This window comes from Onychostruthus taczanowskii, unplaced genomic scaffold (genome assembly GCF_017590055.1).
Source record: "Onychostruthus taczanowskii isolate IOZ18803 unplaced genomic scaffold, ASM1759005v1 scaffold3, whole genome shotgun sequence".
In the NCBI taxonomy this organism is placed as follows: domain Eukaryota; kingdom Metazoa; phylum Chordata; class Aves; order Passeriformes; family Passeridae; genus Onychostruthus; species Onychostruthus taczanowskii.
Window position 1 is genome coordinate 7,400,281 of NW_024500349.1, and position 26,506 is coordinate 7,426,786.

The 26,506-nt window shown below is 38.7% G+C and overlaps 1 protein-coding gene and 1 long non-coding RNA gene across 3 annotated transcripts in view; both read right to left on the reverse strand.

The window, feature by feature from the left end:
• The window catches only part of LOC121337923, a 44,069-nt gene extending 34,499 nt beyond the window's left edge, over positions 1–9,570 (reverse strand). The window contains exons 1-4 of the long non-coding RNA XR_005952959.1: positions 9,513–9,570; positions 9,345–9,427; positions 7,181–7,272; positions 5,744–5,852 (exon numbers count right to left, since the gene is read on the reverse strand). This is a non-coding gene — a long non-coding RNA (uncharacterized LOC121337923). The remainder of the gene's footprint in view (positions 1–5,743; positions 5,853–7,180; positions 7,273–9,344; positions 9,428–9,512) is intronic.
• Positions 1–26,506, reverse strand: part of NEBL (nebulette) — a 313,090-nt gene that overhangs the window by 190,530 nt on the left and 96,054 nt on the right. For both annotated transcript variants that reach the window (XM_041408380.1, XM_041408378.1), the window contains exon 4: positions 11,793–11,900. In XM_041408380.1, coding sequence (XP_041264314.1) covers positions 11,793–11,900 — 108 coding nt within the window. The remainder of the gene's footprint in view (positions 1–11,792; positions 11,901–26,506) is intronic.

Consider the following 26,506-nt stretch of genomic DNA (forward strand, 5'->3'; position numbering starts at 1 on the left):
GCCTAGCTCCACTCTGGTCCAATGGACTGAATACACTTTGGTGGTTGGAGCACATCATTCAGTTTATGAATCTACTTTGTATGCTTCAAGAGGGTCCTGCATTGCCAGGGCAAGTGTGGTAACAGTGATAAGGAGATTCACTTGAAAAACAGTAAAAAATGCTAGTGGGGTCAAAGCCATCTTAGTCATTACTAATATCTTGATTGTCAACTACCATGCCATACAAAACCACCTGCATGTATGTAAGGAATACCCATCACATCTTAGTTACCTTTGCATCTCAGCCACCTCTTCAAAAATTCACCATTTAAGGCTCAAAAATGTTCTCTGGTTTGTAACAGAAAGCCTGTAAAGACAATCAGATGTCATGGATGAAGCCCACTGATATCAAAGGGGTCTAGGGTCAGGTGCATAATTATTAATCCTTTTTAACTTCGTATATTCAAGTCAGTTATGGCTAAGCAAGGACACAATAGGTTAGTCACAGCTAGGAAGGACAGAGCCACAGCTGTGACTAGAAATAGCACAAGGTCCTGAGCTCACTGTTGGACTCATTGGTTTCACTGATGACACCATCACAGTTCTGTCACTGCTCAGTAATGCATGCCAAGAAAAGTACTTGTGGAACAGTCTCCCCTTACTAAGATCATTTCAGTTCCTGCTATCAGCATACCAGAGCCTTACCAACCCTGTCACTGCATTTAGATAACAACAGTTAATATTTCCTGATTAATTTAACTTTCACAAGCTTGTCCAATCTTTCTTTTAATGTATTTTATGCTTCTAGTCTCCCCTGGCTCCTATATTAATGAGTTTCACGCTTTTATTATACGCCACATACTTGCTTTTTTTTTGAAGTATGGTGCCTGAGTGCCACATTTCCTGCTCCTTGGTCTTGCCTTATAAGAAACTGTACATAATCATTCATTTCTGCAGTTATATTCTACTTGTAACTTTATAGACTTTTTCGCTTAACAGGGTTTTTTTCATACCAAAAGCTCAACCCTCATTTGTGCTTTCTGAATATTTTTTCCACTAAATTTCAATGTAGGCTGATCATCTAATCTCCAATCCCACAATAAAGTCAGCTTTCTACAACTTTTGCCATCACCTTCATTGATAATTCTGCTTCATTTTCCATCACCACCAAGCTTTTTTGAGCCTTTCACCCACTTCATTTCTGTTAAAAAGGACCCTGACTGCTAACTCAATTCAAGACACCATGTCAGCTATCATCTTAGCCAGACACACACAGTGTGCAGAAAGGAACACTAAACAAAGGCAATGCCAAACAAGTGACCTCATTCCATGCCTGCTACCCTTGCCCCAGTCATGTCTACAGCTTGCTGGCACAGGCAAATAAAACCTTTGGCCCTTCCACTTGCTCTCACAACACTGTAGCCAAGGGCAGCCCAGCCCACACCAGAGCAACTACCTCTGAGAGTAGGCAAGAAACTATGAGAGATGAGATTGAAGTGCCTCCAGAGATCCTTTGAATCCTTCATTTTCCATCAGTGGTACCTGAGGGAACAGCACAACTGAGTGGCTCCATCTCTGCAGCAAAATGGCAGCCATTCTCACTTAAGATCAATGACCTTTGTCGCGTTTAATGATCAGAGGAGGGAGCGGGACCCCTGCTCAGCATTGGCACGCTGAGGCACAGCCTGGACACACCCAGACCTTGCCCCAGTACAGACTCTGGGTCTTGCCACAGGTTCCTCACAAGACAATCCTCCAGTCCTCCCTCAAAGACCATCTCTGCTGTGCCAAAACCCACAGCAGCCACACTGTCCTCCTCAGCTGCTTAGCCACTCACTATTGTGGAAGCTGGGAACAGCTCTCCTGTTATGCCAAACCCTGTAAAAATCAGTCAACCTTGGCAACAGAAGTCACACGCTCTGGAGTATACTTCTCCTCATAAGGCTAGAAAAGGGCTAGACTGGCCAAACTGGGTATGGGGTTCACTTTACACCACTGTTCCCCAGTAAAGAAAAAAGGAAGGCAAGACCCAGGAGGGAAAAGTTCAGAAAATACTTGAAGTTCTAAAAAGCCACCTCTGAAATTATATTTTCTTCAGACTAGATTTTCCCAAAGTCCACTAGGGACTGACATTCAGACCCCCTCTATTTTCTGCTTGTGGCTGGCTTACTTAGTGACATATTCAGCATCTCCCCCTTTATACACTGTCCTTTGGGGGGACTGAACCAGGTCACTACTCAGCAACTGAGGAAAGACAGGAGAGAAAGAAACTCAAGGCAGATCTGGGGAAGGGGTGGCAGGGAAGAAACATCCTTCAGTCTTCCATTAAAATAATGTGGTTTCTAACAGTGAGAGTGTGTTGGTGTGAGACAAAGAGCCTTCCAAAAAAGTACACAAATATCTCTGTAACTGAATAATTATTTAAAGGGTTAGAAAGCAATCTTGTGTCACTCTAATTTACTGCTTGGAGAAGTAAACTTTTCTTATGTTAGCATGGTTGGATGGTTAAAAAGTTCAATCACTGGTTTTATTTATTACATTGCTGACTTTGTCATAACTGATATATGAACTGAGAGTCTAAGGAAATCATAAAATCAGAGAAATTTGTCTTAACATGCAAAAAACAAAACAAGAACAACAAAACAACAACAAGAACAACAAAACAATATCTGGACCACAGAGGACCAAATACTCCTGTTGCCAAGGTCAATGAAGCCTGTGAGCATCATAGGGGTGAGGCATTAAAATCTCCAGGGAACAAGATTAAAGATGGTATTAGAAGAAGCAGAGTATCTTGTTCTACAGCAGGAGGCTTTATGCCTAAGATGGTGCCCTAGCAAGAAAAGCATTAGGTAAGATGGAACTAAGGGGTAAAATTATAAGCAGGCAATGGACAATGAAGTAAAAAAAGGAAATAAGAAATTATCTTTTCCTTGCAAGCATTTAACTACCCAAAGATCTCTGGAGGTGCTAATTCCTGCTTCTCAACTTTTTGGCTAATTAATTTTTTCCCATTTTAAAAGCCTCATTTTAATTAGCTCCCAAGTTGAGCTGCCATGAAGAGGTTTTATTTTCATTCTCTTTTTTCTATATGTAAAAAAGATTGACTTCAAAAGTACGTGCTCATTAAAAATAATTAGTGATTTAGATACTACTAAAATATATTCAAGGATACCGGAAAAATAAGTTGGGGTTTTGTCATAATTCAGTTGCTTAGTATCACAACAGAAAAAAAAAGAACCACATATTTAAACATAAAAAACCTTCCAAGTAGATTCAGTCTTGAAGTCACTAGTGTTTAAAGACAGACTCACGGCCTTTAGTCAGACAGTGGACAGGTGCTTACAACACCACAAAACACTTCATAGTTGTCTTCATTACAGCTTGGAATTTTTTATTCCATAAAATACTGTCCGAAGAGGCATATGCAATACAGTCAAAACCACAGCAAAATGTGAAAATGGCATAGCTGACAGTTTATTCCTCACATTTACATGGTTGTTTTAACCTTCAATCAGAATTTTCAGAGTTATAAATAGGTACATATGTAAACCTTTAGGTCAATATGTATCTGTAACACATTCATCTGTCAACAAGCTGGCAATCGGTATGGATTAAAAATGAACTCCATGAAATGTTATGTTACATATTTGAATATTATGTAGTAGTTTTTTAAACTACTGATGCCCTTCATATAAGCCTTGCCTTGCAATATGAATGTTATCACAAATAGAAAATTAAACCAGCAAGACAGAAATTTCCATCTCTTTCATTTGTATTCCCTAACTAGATTATTCTATTTTATTATTATTTTTACCCAGGAAAAGCCCAAGAAGTATTTTTCTAGGCTGGACTGAATATTTTGCTCATCAAGAAATAGAGCAGTATATTGAAGTGTACACGTAAAGCAACCCATCAAAGCAAATACAGGTTTAACGACATACAGGTCCAACTTAAAATTTACCAATGCCAGTAACATAAATGAATGCAATGCCTTTGATTCTGGAGTGCAATTACACTGTTCTAGTTCACACAAATACATGATTTAACTATTTCTCTGTAATGCTCCTCTTTCTTGTTGTTTTCAAAAGAGAAGCATGATTCCTATCAAAATATTTAGGTTATCACTTGATTCAATTCTACTTAAAGTCTACACTTTTGCAACCAATTTACATTTAGCATTCATTTCTCATGCATGAGTTGACCCACTTACATATGCAGCAAATCCATGCCTTTGGGGATTTTTCTGGACGGCTTGCTTTATTTCCACCACACAACTCATTTTATTTTGTCAATACAGTGAGCAAGATTACAGTCATCCTGTCAAATTTATTTATTTAAATTAGAATCAGAAAGACTATACTACTCCCTGTGGAACTTCATGGAAAACTTTTTGAAACTTTGGGGCTACATACTTCTGCTATGAACTGATTTCATATGAAAGTACAAACACAAAATAAAAAAGGCAAGATTAAAATAATTTCTCCTGTAAAATTATAAAATAGACTTCTGAAACCTTAGAAAAATGTAAGAAACCACAACAATAAGTATCACATTATACTTGCTAAGAAAAAGAGAGAAAAGAGATTTTTTTTTCTAATCAACTCTATAGAATAAAGCCAGATGGAATAAGATCATTAAGAAACAGATATGTAGGCGTCACATCTGCTTGCTTTGACTATCAGAGATCCACTTAACCTAAAATATTTCCCCCTGAATTTCTGAGGATTCACATTTGAGAAGCTTCATTTGAGGTTGCTTACCATCCTCACAGTGAGGCCGCTGAAAGGGAACTTTCCCCAGGCAGAAACTGTCCCAAGGTCACGTGCCATTCAAGTCCAAATAGACTTGTGTGCAACAGGAAGGAACTTCCATTTTACACAATTTGCTAATGTGCTTCTTTCACACATTAGTAGCTTACCAGAACCTCAATACAGATTTGCAGATAGTGTTTCAGTGGACTCACCCAAAGGCCTATCTGAATTTACACACCTAACACTCTTGTGGGCAGTATGACATACAATAAACAGCACGCTAACAGCATTATAAATCCTTATTGCTAATGCTAGCAATTTTTCCAAATGCAGTTATGCCTCGGGCAGGGGTTTGTTTTCCAGTTTCACAAAGACAAAATACTTCTGCTGTTTCTAGAGAAAAGTTATGCACCTTTCCACCTGTGCTACAGAAGCAGCAGCTTTATAACAACATCACTGATAAGACTCTAGTGCATTCTCCTGCTCTGGATCAGGAAGTTGACCTCTAGCAGGTGAGGAATGTCTCCTCATTAGGGATATCTGTTTTACTACCCCCACAGAAAATGGTCTTTAGCTGAATTCTGCATTGCTGAAAACTGAACATCCACCCGCTCAGCAGAAATTTAACCACAGTTTAAGTCATCTAAATTATTCAGTTCCACCTGTACTGACAGTTTCATACAAAATTACTGTAATGACTATCTGACATTCCAAAAAGTATCCTTCAAGTTGGCATTCTGGAGTCTAAAAATACTGTTTCTTCCCACATGTTGGGAGCTAATACTGATGATTTACATAACAATAAGAAAGAGAGACCAGAAAAGAGAATGTGAAAAAGTTATGGGAACAGAAAGAGAAGTCGATGAATCATGAACACACTGCTCTGGATTCTCAGCAATCTTTTCCTCCTTGACAAACAACTGAAAAATTCCCTAGCAAAGGCTGTGCCTCCCTCTACTTCTAATAGGAGGTTACACAGAAGATAATGGTTTACTCTAGGTGCTACTTACTGTATTAGCACGAATAATGACTGGCTTTAGTTCTTCATTTAAATAAGGACCACATATCCATATACTCCATAATGGAGAATTCCAATACCTCCTTATATCTTGGACAACTCTGAAAACAATGTCAATGAATACAGTTAAAGAAGTGAGAAAGAAGCTTTGATGAAAATTCCACAAAGAAGTTACAGGTTGTTTTTACAACATTTTATGGTGTGGAGTATCAAAGTATACAGTAAATAAAGAGTAAATGAAAAAATATTAGCAAGCTGAATATTTGGTGACTATTGTCCTACACAGGATCACAGCAAAAAGAAGTAATGAAGTCCAACAAAGCAGTATGCCACCAAATATCTTCAGATTTTTTCCTCAAAGTGTAGGTAAAGAATTCATATGCATAGAAATTAATTTAATGCTGTGTCTAATTTTGCATATTTTGGTAATGATCAGTAAAGAAAAATTTTTCATTTTTAAGTAGAATACACCTTGAGATTTCAAAACAATTCTCAAAGCTTTCTATTTTCTCATTTAGCACGAGTTTTATCTAAAATATTACTTACATTTCCTTCAATTTATCATTTCTTAAGAATGTGTTCAGTCATTTTTAAAATTTATGAAAGCTTACAAAGTATAAAACCTAGGTAAAATCTGCAAAAAATACTCATGGTCATTGAAAATTAATGCAATTCTTTTGCTAAGTAGTTTCTAAAGCATTTATTAGGACTTTACACTTTAAGGCAGAATGATTTCTGAAAATCAGAAGTCAAACTTCAACACAGAACTATTAGAAAGTCAAAGGACCTGAGACTTCTCAGAATTTCCATTTCTATGAATCTACACAAAACAAGCTTAGAAGATCAATCCACAGAAAGAACAAGGTTGGATGTGACTCTGTGCGTGTATATTCACTGCACAGGAGCACAGCAGGAGCTCCACCTTCTTGCAGAGATATACTCATGTTAGCAACAGGAATGACATATTCAACCTTCTTGTTTCCAGAAAGAAAAAATTCTCTTCAACTCAAATGATAGATGCTTAATAACATGAGTTATATGCACATATTTGAAGTGCAGCTGTGTGGAATGAAGTCTACAACATACCAAATAATTAATACCTCTTGGAGTTGCAGTTCATGTTAAACTGTCAGAGGTACCAAGGGTAGCAGAAGGCAGTCAGCAGCAGGGTGCATCTGGCTGACCACACCTGCCACAGACATGCAGCACTAGGGCACTGCCCAAAAAGTGCTGTTTCATCTGTGTTAGTCTACATAACTGTCATACATTAAAAAATGCTTATTTTCCCAATGAAACAACAGCAAGATAAAAATCATGCTTAGGAATATAAGGGCTTAGGAATAAAGTATTCATTACTTCAGAAGGAGTAAAACCCCAGCACTGCCTAGAACAGCATAAGCTCTTTTTGCATATGATTTAAAATGCTTACCCAGTGTCTCTGCTGATGTGCCAGGGATGGTTTGTGAAATGCACACATTGATGCTGCTGTTAATTTTTCTTTTTCCCTGTTCTTCTCCTTCACTTGAATTCAATGGAGGGAAAAAAGCACTTAGAGACAAGTATCTGCAGGCTTTGTGCTGTGAATCCTACAAGTGGAGCTCTGGGCCATGTTGTTAACATTTTCTCCTGCCAATTTTCTCTACAATCTGTTTTGGCAATTTAAGAGATCATTTTATGTTTGAGCAAGTAAACAGACTGAACAACGCTGCCAATAGCTTCCAAATAGGGAGCCATGGCCCAATGTCTGTTAGGGACAGTTTCTAATTTCAGATGTGCAGATGTGCACAACTACAGTAGCAATGTGGTTTGTGTCCTCCTTTAGTTGCTACTGAAGATGTATTTTTATCACATCTGAGGTAGTGCTCAATTTCCATATCATTGTCCAGCAGGTGTTCAGTCGATTCAAATTATGGGGGAATTCCTGTCCTGCTCTGCATCCCCTAAAGCTGTATAAATTTAACTGGAGATAGAATGCAAACCTTGATAAAAGCCCCACACCATGCACCATATTTCATTAAATACATTTAAAGAAAATTAATACACAGCTTTTCTCATTAGAACCCACATACAATACTTTCAAGAATGCTACAAGATCTTCATGCACTCTTGCATCCAATAAAGGCTTCACTAACTTCAGTGAGGAGTTCAACTCCTGATGCTTGGGAAGCCACTCCCTGACCCCATAGAGGGATGATTCTGTGACCTTCTCTTCATTAACTACTGTCCTGCCTAAGTTCTTCACCAAAATAGGATGTCTTGGAGATGTGGTTTTTAAAGCAGATTTAATCTGTTTTCTTATTTTACTTCTTTGCATTAAGGTACTGTTTTCACTTCAGATATAACCGAAACCTACTGGAAAATGAGTCACATGCAAATAAGTGAACTGCATGACTTCATTTTGTTGTTTCTCCAAGAGAAGGGCACAAATGTGTGGTGCTTCTTGCTCTTATGTCATTCAAGTTCATAACAGCATTAATGCCAAAGTGAGGAATGCTTTTACATGGGCTCTTAATGCAATGAGCACAAGCACTGTGAAAGCTTCCATGCATTCTTCCAGCCATACAACCAAGCCAGCAACCTCTACTATCCAAGCACTGGCCTCTATCTTAATGAAAGCTTCTCAGTCCATCAATTTGTATGGACACCTGTTTTCCTTTATACTTTGCAGACATTTACCAGAAACATATTTAAGAAAGACCAACTTATTTCACATAGGATAAAACACGCTTCAAGCCATATATTGAGATATAAAAGTGCAGTGGCAGTAAGCTGCAGCTCATTGCTGCAGACTGCTGAAAGTGTTCCATTTCCCCAAAGAAAATAGTACTAGATGGAGTTTCTACTCCCTCATTTAGCCCCGTGTCATGACAGACCAACATTTTTTGCCATCATCTTTATTTATTCTATTCCTTTTGCCACCTTAACCTCTTCCTTGCAAAACCAGTTGGCAGTTAGCTTAATTGCAAAACCACCTATAAAAATACATGGGGCTGGGGCTTTTTTCATTTTGAGAATATTTGCATTCATTCTGAAAATCTTCTCAAAGTTCAAAATGGACAAAAAACACTACAAGGTCCTTTGACAAAGTGTACACATTTCTCTGTGAGAATGACATGTATTTTTTTGTGTACTGACTACATATTTAGTGCCAAAATATGCTGCATATCTGCAGAATTTGGCTCCTAATGCTAAAAAAAAATCATGAGATTAAATTTCATTATTGTCTAAGAAGCATCACTCTGGTCCTGATACCTCCATAAGAGCCATAAAATAAAGTCCACAAGTTTGGTCTAAATCTTCAGAGGAAGGATTGCTGGTGGCAAAATAACAATGAAAATTCAACCCTCTTTATCTACCCACACTCCTGCCACTCCCCCCATGAGTTTTTTTCCTCACAAGGTTTATATTCATAGCACAAGAGATTCTTTAAAAAGTCAGAGTACTGTGCTAATATCCATATGCTGCCAAACTTCACATCAGGACAAAAAATATAATATAAAAATGTTTATGTTACTTAACAGTTATTATTATAAAATTTATTTTGTTATTTATTTTCATCAAGGATATCTACACAATTAACTGTTCTCACTTACCCCTTCAATGAAGAAGTTACAATTTTGGTTCAAATAGGTTCTTTGAGAAGTTTCTAGTACTTCAAGGTGAAATCAAAACTAAACTGAAAATTAAATAGATATATTAGCATTCTTCCATTTTTCTGTATATGAAAATTTAAATTATTTTAGAATTATTAAAGTGCTTACCTTTCAGTGTCTTGAAATCTTAATTAGATCCTTAGTCCACGATGTACACTGCTTATCTGACAAATACAGAAACTAGTCTGTGTGGGAGGCATTTCTATAATACAGGAGCTTTCTAATTAAATTGAAGTTGTGGCCTATGCAGAATTATCTTTCTAGGATATAATGCTACAAATTAATTATTTCAGTGTAAACAGAAATTAAATGCAACTTCTTTTATCATGCACATTTCAAAATTCCATTTTACCCTTCAAGACTAATTATTTCTAATAGGGTCCCTGACTTGGAATCTCTGTCAGCTACATACACAAAGAAAACAACTCTCTACTGTCAAGACTGGATAGATCAAATCTATATTGTTAAGAATAGCATGTTTAGAAATGAAGAGAAAGTAGTCATACAGGCAATGACCAAGGGGAAAAACCTGAAATAAAACCACTTCTCCCATTTTAAAAAGCTATTTCTGGATCTGAAAAGGCAGGTAAGTATCTTTGGTTCAGGAGCCAGATAGTATCATAAATCATGGAACAAGATCTTCCATTAAGACAGAAACTCCCTTGATCCACTTAAAAGCAGAGATGGGAAGAAAGCTCTTTCCCATGTCACACAACTATTTGTTTTTATTATCTCCTTTTCCCACAACAGAAAACGCAATGTGCTTTGAACAAGAGCGAGATAAGAGCACGCAAGTGAGCTGTGTCCTACTATTCTGTAGTCTGATCTTGAGGGTACTGGGCTTGGGAGATCTGAATAAATTTCTTGGCAGGCCAATATGCCAAACTGAGCAGCACAGACCTGCTGCAGGGCACTCCTCTCAGTCCCTCCTTAGAGAGCAGACCCGTGCGAGGGATGAAGTATCCACCAGAGCCTCGCTCATTTCATCTCCATGATGCCTTCCAGAGCCACCCCACAGACAGGAATCACTCTTGCTTGAGGAAGTTATGTGGGTCGTGAGAGGACCTAATTTAACTTCCTGGTCTGAATAAAAAATGCAGCTGATTAAAACCAGGGAGTTGCTGAAGTTTCCCAGATCCCAAATGGAAGTCTTAATGGCCATGCTTTTATCCACTCTGAAGAATACATTTTTCTCTCTTACAAGCCAGTAATTTCAGTTAGCCCCAGTATGAACATGAGATGAGCTTTTGTTCTCATCTTGCCTACACACAGGAGCAGTTGCACAGCTCTTAAATTAACTGTCGTCTCCATTGGCCAAGGCTCCAGGAAATGAGCCCAAATTTTTCATCTCAAAGACTGGCTCTGGACATCAAAATCTTAACTAGTGAATGCTTTGGCAAGAATGATAAACCTCCACTACTGTGAAAAATAAGTATTTTTCAATGACTTTTTTCTTCAATAATATCCCAACCTGAAAAAAAGGTTTTTTTTCTTTCAAGTAAATAAATCCCATTATTCTCTTCTGATCATACTTACACTGGGTGTCTCTGATGCCTTGCTGTTATTTTATTACTACAGAGAATGACTCAAAAATATTTTCACAAAATAATCTATAGGGACAAATTCTTGCAGCAGAAGAATGATCAGGAGGGAAGTCATGACAAGTCAATAGTATTGATTCTGCATCTTTTCGAGTTCACACTAGTTCTTACCTATTTCACACATGTCAGAATTTGCACTATGTATCACTAATATTCCATCATGCAGTGAGTTAAACATGCTAGAAGAGAATGCAGTACAAATAAATAACTTTCTTAGTGAAGACATAAGTCAGGAAAAATCACATTTTTAAAAATCCCAATTCTTTAAGCTAATGAAATATGTTAGGTTTTGCTATTTGCCATTTCTTTGTCATCTTGCAGAGCATTGTCTTTTCTTTTAAAACGCAGCATCAAAATTTTATCTGCTTCTAGAAAATTTCCTCTTGCTTGTTTTGCTAATTTTGACAGCCCCTGCTAAAAAAGAGATAAAACTTTTTAACTTACATAATCTATATACTTTATATAAACAAAAAGTAAATTAAAAACTCCAAAAGCATTCTTACTTGATGACAAATCTATTAAAAGAGTAAAAAGTGTCAAATCATTTTAATAAAGAAAACACTTTGAGCATACTAGCTGAAAGTTGGAGAGGTGAACACACATTGCCAATGTGCTGTACAAGTCCGTGGTATATGTTTACACACATTTCAAAATCTGGCATACACAAATCAATCACCAAAATCAGACTGTTCACTCACACAGACTTCATCAAAAACACCAACAAACACACCTTTTCTTAGACACACTATTTCTCCATCTACAATCACTTTAGGTTGCAGTCACATACATTACTGATTTGTTCCTGAGTCCTTTTCAGTCTTTGTAACTCGGGCGTATCGGTCACAATACTGAACCCTCTTCCTTTGCTTTCTTCAAAGTCTCTTTTGTATTTTACCTACAGAATAGAAAATACAGAAGAACAGGGTTGTTTTCATTTTCCACAATGTGCCCCTAGCAATTTAGCATTTATTTTTAGTGTAAATAAAGCTTTGTGAAAGGCTTTCAGCCTTTAAAGGAGAAGCCTGCCTTTATCCACTAACAGAGATAGACAGCAACTGGGCAAAATTTCCCAGTGCCCAAGTTAATGTCTCCTCCAGGGGTGCCACAGGCTCACCTCTATGAATACTGCAACTGTAGAAATATTCTCTGTGGTCATTTCATTCTCAAACCAGTTACCACAAAACTATAGCACTTACTCGTACACAGAGAAAAATACCTGTAACTAAATCTAGAGGTCTTCTAATACACAACTTCACATTTCATCCTCTATTCATGATTATTCTACCAGTCTCTTTCCCAGCTGAAACATAAATTACACATTAAAAAAATACTGCATGAAAAGAGTATTTAGAATGTCATGAAGTCAAACTGTTATAAGTTATGGAATGGCTGCCTGTACAAGTTTAATTTGTCCCTCTTGCACATATGCATTTGGATATTGTCTTTAATCAGGTATTCATACATTATCCTATGACAAGGCCCCCTGCTTTACTGTGTACACAGCAGAGATGGTTCTGTAAGTGGTTGTGCCCTTTTTTTGGACCAGACTACTCAAATCCTACCATCAAGGTAGGAATATTAGTTTCCTCTGAAGCTTTTATATAGCTTTCATCACAGCCATTAATCAATCTTCATATTGCACCCTGGAAAGTGGAAATGGCAACATCCACACTACCAGGACACCTGCAAACTGAGGTAAAATAAGCTTAATTTCCAAAAACATACAGGGGTCTCAGGGTGTTCACTCTCCGATTCCTAACAGTTGAATATGTTCAAATTATAGGCTTGGGTTACCTCTACAGATATTCAGTACTTCTGCAAATCAGTCTTGGGGTACCCAATTTCAACATAAAGAAACAAGATGAAAACTTCAAAATCTTAAGCTACTGTTGAATCACAGACAAAACTCTGCATCAATGACAGAGTCAGGACCCGTTTCCTCAGATGGATTCAGCTACCTTACCCATAACAACTTCCTTTTACTTCCTATACCCCCTGCTTCACTCACTACACATATCCAGATTCTGCAACAACACCTGGGAAAGCATTAGCACAGACAAAGCAGGATTCTCCTTCACACAGCTGATAATCAGAAAACACCCATCACATGCACCAAATTCAGGGTTGGCTTAGGCTTATTTCACAAGCAAGTACTTAATGTTACAATGGTGATGCACAGGAAGAAATACCTCTAAATCACAAAAGTTAGGTTTGACAAGGCTGTAGACTATAGATAGTCCTTCCCATCCTAAATCTCAATAAGTATGCCAATGACTTTTGCTTTCTCTTTAATACAGCTCACATATAAGCCCATCAAACAAATCCTTGAGACACGGCAGCAAATGACCACATCAGCAAACTACCATTTTCCCTGTGTTCCAGATGTAGAACTGGCTGTAGATTTCACACAAATTTAATATTTCCATGCCACCCTGAGACAAAGGAAACAGACCCTTCCACTCAGGCTTTTGAGCAAACCACAGGCTGATTGGCCCATGCCTTTCTGTTCATCTCCCCCAGGTTCAATCTCTCTGCAACCTTCCTTCCATTTGACCACAATATTCCAGGTACCACTTTGTCTCATTTTGATTTCCTAAACTAGTCTGGTCCATCTCTTCACAACTTCTTCTTAAATCCCTGTACCCAAGGCACTCCAATATTCATTGACAATCACCTCCCTTCCACCAAATGGCACTCCAATATTCATTGCCAGTTACCTCCCTTCCATCTTCACACTGACTCTCAGGCCTCCTTAATCATACTGGGTGGACATGTTATTCCAGGACTGTCTGGTGCCAGGGAGTATCTCGGAACTTTCTATATTTGGAGTCATACAAAACTTTATCCACATGGGACAGACCTCCATGGCCAAGGACACGTGACTAGCATAAAAGACTCTTCCATCTCAGCAAGCTTCGACTCCTTAGCCCTAAATGCTAAGACAACTGAGCTGTTCAACCACTCAGTTGAACCAACTGCTCAAAACAAACAAACAACCTGTCAGTAATTCCAAGCAAGTGAATGGTCTCAGCCTTGGAAACCACTGAATATTTTGCACAAAAATTTCAAATTTGGCCTGAAGTAGGCAGTGGACATGGAAATGTTCAGCCTTACTCCCTAAGTTTACCAGAATTATGAGCCAGTGAACCCATCTTGGAAATGGGTTCAGCCCTGCCAAAAAGAGAGATTACCTATTGTTAGAAAGAGCATTTCCTGTTATTAGTTCCAAATGTACTAGCCATTAACTTCAAATGACCTTTATTCATCTTACAAATGAACAACAGAAGACAGGGAAAGAACTAGATAGTATAACTTAATATTATTTTAATCCCTCAGTCAGATAAAAAGGGCTCCCACTGTCTACTAATAAATCACTTCACAGGAATAAGGTTAACTACAGTTCCCAGAGCAACTACTTTGAAACCATTAAAAAAGTAAATTATTTAAAATATTAGCAGAGTTAATATATGCATTATTGAATTTTTCTACCTAACTTCAAAATATAAGTTTGAGTTATAAAAATAACAAAGTAATGTAATGTTTCATGAAGAACAAAGCCCTATGAAACACGGTCCACTAAAACTCCTCAATAGGAGGAAACTGAAAAATACCTCAGTTTCTAGAAAATTTTAAATAATAAAGATGTCATCAGTCATTTAGAACTGAAAAGAATATTCTGTATAGGAGCTGCAAACATCACTACAACAAATTATTTAACTTACGCCAGGGCTGTCTGGGATGGAGCTAACTTCCTCCATAGCAGCCATTACAGTGCTGTGCTTTGTATTTGCACCCAGAACAGTGCTGGTAACAAACACACCCATGTTTTGATTATTCCTGAGCAGCGCTTGCACAGCATCATCCCCAACATCACCTCTGTAGCCTGGGGGTGCATGAAAGGTTGGGAGGTGACACAGCCAGGACAGCTGACCCAAACTGACCAAAGGGATACCTCCATATCTTAAAACATCATGCACAACAAAAGGAAAAGGGGAAAGGGGACATAAGTGATTAAAGCAGTCTTTGGAAGCAACCACTATGTGTTACCACTTCCAGGAACTGGCTGGGCATTGCCTGCTAATGGCAAGTGGAGAATAAATCTTTATTTTTCTTTGTTTCTGAGTGCAGTCCTTACATTTTCCCCAAAAACCTTGACACATAAGGGGTTTGAGGTTTTTTTGTGTTTTCTCCCTCTCTCCCACTGAGGAGAGGGAGTGAGAGAGTGGTTTGGTGCGCATCTGGCAGCCAGCCAAGGTCAACCCATCACAAACTGAAACCCTCAAAATTTAGTTTTTAAATGGAAATGTGTAATCCCTAATGACTGAATCATAAATGCAGTCATTTCCTACAAAGATGATTTTTTAGTCACTCCTCACCAAAATCCCAGCCACTGGCTCACAATGCTTCTCACTGGCTCCAAAATGCAGTCTCAGAGATGCAGAGCACCCTCAGTGGTGTCTGCCCTGAAAAATTGATCTTCTGAGAGGCAATGTGTGGCATAAACATTAGAAATTAAACTGTAATAAATCACCATAAATGAAAAAGTTTTAAGTGAAAATACTTCATGAGAAGTAATTCTGCACAGACCCACAGTGAAAGGACTAAGTGATCCAACAGATCTTCCACAAATCAAATTCCTCAGATTTGTGACATTAGCAAGAGATCTTTGAGACACCCAAAGACAGGAATGTGTAAATCTACTCATGAGGTCAGCATGAAGTGGGACATGAAGCGTGACCAGAGGGTCCATCTTACTGTGAAGGAGAAAGGGCCCATCTTACTCTCCACATAAAATATTAGGCTGGAGAAAATGCTGCTCGTGTTTTTTTGCTGGTACACTTGGCAGCAAAGCCACCTATTAGGGTAACAAGATTCATTTTGCCTGGGAAAAATACTCTGAAAATATAAATGGAGCATAAAAGATTGATTGCACTCTTGGGGCTTTTGGCACCTACCTGTAGTCCAGCCTCATTTACAATACCAAAAGCACATATCAGTTGAACAAACAACATAGGAGTCCAAAAACACCAAAGAAAAAATATCAGAGAAAAAATTCAACATGATGGTTTATCATGCTTTTCCCATCACTGGAGAGCTGTGAATAATGCTGACCTCAGAAACACTATTAATTTCATCTCCACCTCAAAAAGATACTCAGCCACTACAAAGCACATATTAATTCCCCAAAAGCTATGGCAATATTAAAGACAGTTTCCTATACAGTTCCTTCTTCACTTTCCCCTACAGACCAGGTTGTTGTGAAATTCTGTGTCCTTCCTTATCTAATAAATGGCATAGCCCCACAGACTGTCTCACATCCAGCAAGGAATTAGCAGGATAGCATGAGAGGATGGGACCCCTCACACCCACATCTGCCCTGAGAGGAACGTTCATAGACCTACAATCTTTACTACACCCTGAATATTTATGAATTTGTTTCGGTATGCTGTGTTTGAGGCTTGCCCAGAGCCATCTGCTCCTTCTGCTCCCAGCACACACAACTACTTCCCAAAGGTCACCATCTGCTAATACACTGGTTTTTACAGACTGGCAAGAAATCCTCTCTCACAGTACAGGTCCTAGAGGCACATCTTGGCAAAGATGCCTTTGTTTGGCTCTGCTTCTTCTATAGAACACAAAGACTGTTGGTTTTCCCTCAATTTATCTTACTTCCTGAAAAATTAACGGCAACACAGAGACCAAATTTACTCTGGAAATTAGGTTTTTTATGAACATGACTAAAACAAATGTTTACAGGTGAATCAAATATAAAGAACAATTCTAAACTAAATTTAGTAAGACTTAGCCAGGTTTCAGTCTTCATGGTGTGGTTTGTCTTCTAACACCTTCCAGAGCTCTATGTCTCAGTAATCTTCTGCTCATATTAGAGGTACATTTAAGTCCTATCTAATACCCAACAATGGTATCCAATGAGCCAAAGCATTGCTTCTCCTAATGGCCGTAAAAGATGATCCTCCCACTGTCACTCAGTTAGAACTATTATCCACAGTAAATCTAAACAGGAATACAGCAATTGAGAAAGGCATATAAGGCAGACCAAACCATCCTGAAAACTTTTATAAGGTTGGGCATTCCTTAGGGAAGTCAAGGAGCCATGGACTCCTAAAAGGCCACTGATGAACAAGTTTTGCTGTAACTTGGGACTGCAGGGTTACAGATTTCATCACCGTTCTCAGACAAAGCAAAAAAAAAATTCCACAAGGCTGAAGTTTGCAATTTTTTCAAATGGTCCTCAGAATGCACAAAGTCATATTTTAGAATTTTTTCCCTTTTATTGTGAAGAAAAAAGCCATCTTCACATTCATAGCTGAAGCATTCATCATAATAGTTGAAACTGAGAGAAGGAAGTTTCTCATTCAAAAGTAATGTAAAACTGAAAGCATCAATATCCAACATAACAAAAAAGCATTTGCAGTTACATGGAGTAAAAATTTCAAGTGCCATAGCTATCATAAAATATTCTGTCTTTCTACATACCTCATTCAAACATTGGGCAAGTCTGTCTGTGCCACCCTGTGAATTACAGCCTCAGCAAGTCTCCAACCATCTGCAAATCTTTGCACTGTAATTGCCTGAAGGTCTCAGCAGTTTTAGCAGGGAGCTACTAAATAACAAAAATCTTGAAATCCACATCAGAACAGTTAAAATGTTGGATGGGGGCAAATTAAAATATATAAATAGTAGCTCTGGAGAGAATGTTTCTACAATGTGGTCTCTTTATACTGAGGATGATGCAAGTGGCTCAGAGAAAACTCATGGGCAAAAGTGTTCCATTCCCCAGGATGTGCAGTGACAGGAAATTGGAGGCAGTGAGAGATCAAAAATTTCAGAATGAGAAAAAGATGGGAGTCCTCCATTTGGATGTATGACAACAGCATGTGAACAGTAGCTGGGATCCAAGTAAAATTATGACAGAAGAGAGTGCAATCTGATACTGTTTCAACAGGCTGACATCCCAACAAATCAACTAGGCTCCAATCCATCAAAAATCACTTCCACTGAAACTACATAGGTGCTTCTGCCTAAGAAATTATTTTTATGCTACTAAGCATGCTCTAAAGTGCCTTGCACCTTGTTTTGCTATTGGGCAAACTGGAAGTCGATGAGATTCTACTCTTTTCTCTTAAAAAGTAACACTAATGTTTTCCAAAGGCTGCACACACAGAGAAGATGATACAAAGAACGGGCCAGTCTCAAAACAAGCTGATTTTCCTCCATGTCCACCAGTGATTATCATCCATTTAACTTGTGCAACAAACTTTACGTCCACATTTTAGAAGCAGGTTGCAACCTGCTGAGATGTGAGGTTGCAACCTTCATGACAGAGACATAGCTTCAGATCTTCTGTCCACTCCCTCCCCATCTGTTGGTATAGGCTGTGTTTGAACTACTTTATCTCCAAGGAACAGAAGTCTGGGGAGGTGAAGGATTTCTTACTCTACCACAACAGAAAGAGATCTGACTTTACCATATCTCATCTCCAGGCAGAAAACGAAAGATTTATATATATAATCTAAATGCAGCCTGATAAATTACCACAAATTTTAATAATACCCTCAAAAGTGAAACCACTGACAGCAAACCCCTCCAAATAGAATGATAATCACCCAACATATCAGGGGGCTGGGAAGGAAACACATTTGAATGTCTCATGTATAGATTTGCTAAATCCTGGAATATTGTTTTTATCTCCAGGATCTGAACTAAACATATAGGCCCTGTCTTGCTGATTTCATCATTGGGAAAGAGAATGGTCAGGCAACCACCAGGACAACTATAAAGTCATGAGTTGTGTACTGTAAAGGAAGTATGCAGTAAATCAGCAGCATGTGAGCTGCTATATGCCTGCACTCCACAGCAGACAGAAAATACATAGCTGCTGGTTGGCTAAGGCACCAAGAGTGAGCTAGCAAGTCCTGCTGAGAGGCAGGATGTGTTAGCTCAGGCTCAGCGCCATGCAAACCACGGTCATGCAGCCTGTAGTTGGCTCACAATACTAGCAGAACTCAGAGGCATCTGGCCACAGGGTACCAGAAAGATATTAACACACAAATGCACATCCACACAAAAGACAGGCAGCTACAGCTATTCTGGTGGGGATTAAAAAAAAAAGAAGCAGCAAACACTCCCCTCCCTGAAAAGGCCCCACCAAATGAAATTTCACAAAACCTACTTAATAAATATTCCAAATAACATGATGGTCATATTCATCCAAGGAGTATTCACACAAAGCATCAAGTCAAAAACTGAACTAAAAAATACAGCATGGCATGTAAAGAACATTAACCACAGAAGGGATGTAAAGAAGACCGACCTCAGAAAATTGTAATACAGACCAAGAGCACAAGTTGTAGTCATATGCTACAAAAGGTAACCAAAACAAACACTAATGGGCAACAGAAGCTAGCACATGACATGAAGAAAAAGAACCTGTAAAACTTTAACAAACAACTGCCAAAAAAATCAGGGACTGTTCACTGCTGCAGCAGAAGAAAGAAGCTGAAATGAGTCCAACTGAGAGCTATCAGAATGCAGCCCAGAACAAAGCACAGAGGAAAAGGAACTGAAAAATCTAGATTTGAGCAATGCAGATGTGCAGGCACATAGGAGTCACAGGAAATAACAAGAGACAGTGCAATTATACCTTCTGGCCTCTGGTAACAGCAAGCTTGGGGCTTCTGTTGCTCAGATACCATGTAGCTGGCACCTTATACACCACTCACATTAGTGAATATCTTCTTATCTCATTCAGCTACAGCACATCTTGTTTATTTGGTACAGAGATGGTAAGGACACACCATCTCTTATTGCACAGAGTTAACAGATCATGAATAGATCATGTAACTTTAGGTGCTCTTATGGAACCTCCTTACATGTTTGTTGTGCCACTTATGGCTTATTTCTTGAAAACTGATATATCGAGTGGGCACCTGCAATGCAACCCTAGTTACAAAATCTATGCACATTGCACACAACTTGTGCCCCCTTGGCCATATTAGTTATGGATGTCTCATGCAGTCATTTCCTCTATCCCTGTACAACCAAGGCCAGGGGAGAGGGACTACCTATCAATTCCTCTTAATTGAAAGCAAATTCTGAAATCCTTATATTTTGTCTGCCTTCCAAGTTATCTTTTTTCCACTCAGTAATGAATATAAAGCCAAAGCTATTGAAGGCACCAAGAAACACAGGGCTTTAGAAGGAGCTTCCTTTTCAAAAGTTGGAGGGAAAAAGGGGGAAAAAAAAAAAAGTCCATAAAATACATGTTTCTAGTTAATACATACTACTTGGTACCCAGAGATTAGTTTTGTTAAAAATCTAAGCAGAATTTGACTGTAAACCCCATTTTTTCAAGACTAAATTCTCTCTTTTGTTCTTCATCTTAAAGCAAGAAGAAAAGGAAGATGAGCACAAAGTAATATATGCAAGAAAGGTAATTTCATGCCAGAAAATATACAGTGGGCAATTCAGCCTTTTATGTTTAGATTTCATTCATTTTCATTAATTTCATTCTCTGAATGCCACATATGTCTGAATGTCTTAATAAATTTCAGCTGCAGAAGGAACAGACACAGAAAATACATTTTCCCAACTAAAATTCCAAAACTATCATAAGACAAATGTTTGTAAAGATGACTGAATCCCTAAAAATGTTAATCTTTGAAGAAGTCCATTAGCTGAATCTCTTTGAGGGGATAATTTCTTATACAATTCTTATACAAAGGTAACCACCTATAAATGCAAATTGAATATTTACATCAGCAGCCTCTCAAATAACATAACAAGTAGAGTGAAACTATTAGACAGACAGGAAACACATAACAATTTCAAAATTATAGCCATACGAACTGAGATCAGAAGATGCCAAAGATCACCAGTAAAATCAGAGTTGCAACCTTGTTCTGTCCTTTTTTAACAAATGCTGATGGCTCAAATCACCTGAATACACAATTTCCAATACCTCCAAATCATTTGCCTCCACTCCTAGAAAATGCTTGCACTGGTAAATCTCATTTAAACCTCATTTCCAAAGATGATACTGGGGCATGACTCCAGAGTCCCTGGCTCGAGTTCATACTTCCCCATGCTCACCAGGAATTGGACCCCAGTCCTGCCAGAAGTCACTGGAACAGAGATACAGGTTATCCTCAGCTCCTAACACTAAAGGACCCAAGGAATACATATGAAAAAACTTTAGCCACATTCTCCTGGTGAAAGCCCTCTAGAGAGAACGAGGTAACTTGGGGCTAGTTTTGAGGTGTTGACAGTAACAGGGAAATTAAGCACTCCATTTGTCAATTATCTAAGTAAAATGGGCAACAGAAATACATCCAGTTCCCTCATCCCCCCCCCCCCATCAAAATCATTTGCTGCTCAGACTCTCACTTTAACATCCTTAAACTAAGATCAAAGAATTAAATCATGCTACAAGCCTAGACTTCAATTTTAGGATCTTCTTTGGGTGCCTCAGCTAAAGCTTTTTACAGGTATAGGAAAATTCTAACTACATTCAGTTTATCCTTTAATACCATTACCCCAGGGAATTCTTCAGATGGTGATACCTGGGCAGAAACAGTGGGCTTGTTGGACAAAATGCAGATGTCACCACACAAAATCTCATCAACCAACTCACTTTTACAGTGAGCGGACAGAAAAGACATTTTTAGAGAATTCGGCTCATCCTGAAGATACTTAATTTTTTTTTAAACCCTATGTTTAAAACATCTTAAAAATACCTTAAAATGTAAAAATGCAAGTTAAAACTACCTAAAATACATTTAGGTATCTTGAGACAGTATCTAAAGCTATCTTGAAACAGATACATAAAGCCAGGTGAAATGAACTCTATCCAGAACTCCAACACTCCCCGTTATAGTGTCTGTACTTTTCCTGTGATGCTGTATTCTCGTGAGCTACTTCAAAATAAATTCATGACCGGCTTCCTAAATGTTCAGAATTCTAGAGCTGCACACAGATGCCAGTACTGAGTTTGGTGTGGGATCAGTTTTCAGACACAGAAACTATCAGCTGCATACAGCAGTGGTTTTTAAATTGGGAGCTGAATCACTAGATTTTTTCAAACTGTGCCTGTAGAGCGATATGTAAAACGCAACTAAAAGAGCAGTTATTTATGATGTGCAAAGGAAGGAGAAGGGCAAGTTACCCTTTAAATACATCCATTATTCATTCCTACTGAATACACATGACTTCTGCTTCAAACAGCGAGGGATATGTTGTGAGAGATGCCCTTCTAATAAAAACAAGGCAGGAATGTTAGTACCAGAAGGTTCCCTGCAGGCTAAAAAGTGACAGTTGGCTGGGCTAGGATCAGAGCAAAAAGTGGGGTGTAGCAGCAGGGCCTGCTTATATAGAAAAAAATAAGTGTAAAGAAAAGAAAGAGTCCACAAATGCAAGGAATTACTCCAGAAATTAACTGGAAAGTGTTGAGGGGGGGAGGGAAAAAAAAAAAAAAAAAAAAAAGAGAAACACAGTTGCTTCAGAAAAGGAAGACCGGAAATCTCGAAGGAGCAGATAGGGGCTGTACTTTCCATTTCTTAGCAGAGATGTTAGCTAGCAATAATGAGCAAGCAGTAGGGGAGGGAGAGAAGAGGAGAACAGTTGCAAATCACCCCAGCTGTAAAAACTGCTCCCTTTGTTAAATGGCCCTCAGTGAGTGGAGAGAAGGTGAGAATTTAAAGAAGGGTCTTTGTTATTTAAATGATATCCCGTGCTTCTTTTTCAAAACTTCCTTAGAAATGTGTAATGAAAGCAACTACTTTTCAGTTCTGAGACACAGGCATGGTGTTGGGTTTTTTTTATTTACTGACCAGGGAAAACTAGGAAAGTGGTCATTCTTATAAAAGAGACAAATTACATTCCTATATCTGATACTTCCTACCTTCTGATTGCTTTTAAAGTTTTGAAAACATTACACTGATGAGCTCTATCACTATTGTAAAGTCCTCTACTTGTGAAACAGAGACTGATGCTGTAAACTTTTTCATAACTTTCAATGCTGTTTATTTTTCTTTTGGCCTCCAGTAAGAAGGAACTTATCCCCCCCAGTAAAACATAATATTTTTATTTTAGGGGAGACTAATGACAGAGACTGTCTGACATTAGTGATACAAACTCTATGTGACATTTGTATGCAAGGAAATAGACTAGCACATGACATCAAAAAAAAAAAAAAAAAAAAAAAAAAAAACCCTCTGAAAGATTCTAATTTTGTTGGATATTACATGGTTTGCATTTTTTGAAGGAAAAAGTGTCAACCTACATTCAGCCAGCATGCTATATCCCCCTTTTAATATTTCTGGAAATGTCATATCCTATAGGTAAGATGCAAAAGGAATTTTTTTCTGCCCTGCCCAATTCACCTGTGCAGGGAGGGATATTCTACAGAAAGCAGATACAGCTTCTGAGAGTAGTAAGAGAGCCAGCCTGCACAAATCAAACAAGCTGAATAAAGGATGCATTTAAATTTAACATTCATTAATGGCAGAGAATTTAATCCAATGCCTACAGTACTCTGATGTGCTGGCAAAATAAGAAAGGAACATAACTTGTGGCAACTGCACCATGTGCTTTCCAACACAATTATTTGAATTACAGAGATTAGAAAAAAGCTTCCCAGATTTCAAACAGTGATTGTCTTTTTCCTTGAAAACATTTAGTATTTTCTGCTGTGGGGAAAAGTAGCAGTAAGTTTGATCTTCAGACCTTCTGTCAACTACAATTCACAGACTTTGAGAAATGGTAAAAATTAGTTCTAGTATAATACCGAAAAGAAGCTCAAAGAAAAACACTGTCTCTTCACAATGGAAAAAACAGGAGAAGCTACATCCCTGTCACTCCATACATCTATCTCTGTAAAGCACTTTCAAATCATTATGTCTTGTTGCTTAAACAGACCATATAGTAGTAACTCTGGGCAGGCACTTCAAGGACATCATTTCCACCACAATATTGGTTTTACATTATTTTACTGTCACAAAGCTTAAATACACATTATAATTCCTGCCTGATGGGAAGATATGAAGGAATATTTTCCATTTTCCAAAGCATGAGAAATTTTGAAGGGAGGCCACTCTGATGTATTTTCCCTGAAAGGACTACTGATGAACTGGGCTGTGTGTGTTGTAACGGGACTGTGTCCAACCCATTGTAACCAGCAGGAACATGGACTTCTCAAAACCCAGTTTCAGCTGCAGTTATTGTTTGGATGAGTGTGCTCTGCATGATGGCTTGCAGCCATCTAGGGACACCATGTTAGCAGGGAAGCAGCCACTGGTGGAGTAACAGAGATGATCAAAACCTGCCAAAGGCAGGATATCTGTCTTTTCTGACACCTGTAAAACATCCTGGAAACAGGCACGTAATACAAAATGAAAGTGAGCAAAGAAATAGAGAAACCATATACTCAGCACAATACAGAGGGCACTGAAATGAAAGTTCAGTGCTGCTACAACCACTATGAGATAACAACAAGAAGAAAGGAATTATAAGACATTTGTAGATGCAGGTACATTGTACACATAGCATTAGAGACAGCTATTTGTTACACTGCTGAATACCAAACCTATTATTGCTTTCATTTCCTCATCTGTTTACAGCCTTCTCCTGAGTCTTACAGATGGAGCAGAAGTTCTCTTCAGGCAGAAACAGGGGTTTTGTGTTGAATTTGTACAGCAAAACACTCTAGGACTACAGCCATTAAATAGTGCAGTAATTTGGGTATTTCTGAGAGCTGACATAGTGGCAGCTGTTGTCTCTGCCAGAATTCAACCAGAGTGTTCCGATGGACACACCTATACTTACTGAGCCACAGCACCCACGAGTTCATGTCAGGATTATTCAAGGTGTTTGCGGCCTACAGACCAGCAGGATCCAGAAAATCAGCTACAAAGGCAGAGGAAAGAAGAACATGCAGAGGACAGGCAGCAAAGTGATGAGTTACACTCCACTCCCCGACGCAGACCTGTGTCAATATGGTGCATTAAATGCTTGCCTCGGAGATGCATCGATTCTGACACAGGCACTGCCTAGACCAGCCTTTTGAAGAGTGTGAGAAGCACACATTCCAGCAGCTCATCTGCCACCACGCACAAGGCAGGGCTCACATCCACATATGGCACTGGCATGGGGAGCAGAGCTTGGATAAGATTCCGTACCAGAGAAATAGTATTTTTGGTTAGGCCAGTCTAAGTTCTGCCACTCTGAGCAAACCGTGCACCGTGTGTGCACTATTATATCCTCAGACAATGGTCAGGTCAGTCCCAGCTCACACCTTCATGGCCCTGACAGAAACACCAGTTCAGATTTGGTGCTCAGATCAACAAGGTATCAGATGGCAATCAGACGGCTGCACATCCAAAATGCCATGCTCTTCAGAGTGGCTCTTCACTTGTTTGCTACACACTAATAATAACCCAAGAGGTGGGAGAAGCACTCCTGGCAGATTCACCCTGTTGGATTCTCTTGCAATGGGAACTCCTTGTCCCATCCTGGCAGCGCTGCTGGCTGCAGAGGTGATGGAACAAGCAGTGATCGGGGGCAGGCCCTCAGCTTCAGCCTCAGAGGCTCCTCAGTGCAGCGAGGTCTGCAAACCACGTGTGAGAGTCAGCAGTGTGGAGCTCCAGTGGGAGACCCAAGTGGTAGGATGGAAAGAGAGCATGAGATGGAATCACCAGTGAAAGAGAAGGGAAGAGAATTTCAAGGACAAATTTAAGAGGATTCGGGATCTTTTTCTGGCTGCATGAGAGAATTCTTGGGACCCTCAAAAAATCCTGGATCTGTCTCAGTAATTTTTGAAAGAAAAATGGAGGGGAAAATATATTTGGCATTGCAAGAATACCAGGTGGCTTCGCTGTTTGGCAACCATCTGGTCTCAGTTTTCTCTTTGTTAGTAGCACCAGCATCAAATGAGACAGAAATAGAAAATGTTAACTTTTAAAATATACACAATTAGACAAATAATAGTTACCATCAAGCAAAGGGAATCCAGTAAATGGAAAGCAGTGTGAAACACATGGCAAACCATTTAAAAGGAAAAAAATTAAGGCACAGCCACCCTGAATTAGAACTAAATTGCAGTTAATTTAATGCTTGTAATATTGCACAGGAATTATGATATTTTTGCTAATAGTTCATCATCATCCTCCCCTCCAGTTCCTCCACACACCCTATAGTAGCAGAGCTGCAGAAGCAGCCAGAAATGTTCAGATTACCAAGAAGGCAACCCAGCACAGAAGAAAAAAACTAGAGGAAGAAGGGAAACAGCAGCATTGACAGAGCAGTAGGTGACTACAAAGGAGCAGTCCAAAGGCCCACATTTCTTGATTTGTCAATTAATAATAAACTTAAAAGAAACTATAGCTGAATTTCACATTGTACTTTTTTGTCAAAGATAGTGGTAAGTGCTCAAAGAATTTAAGACTTCTCTGAAGTATAATTTCTTTAAGATGGTGGTTATTGACC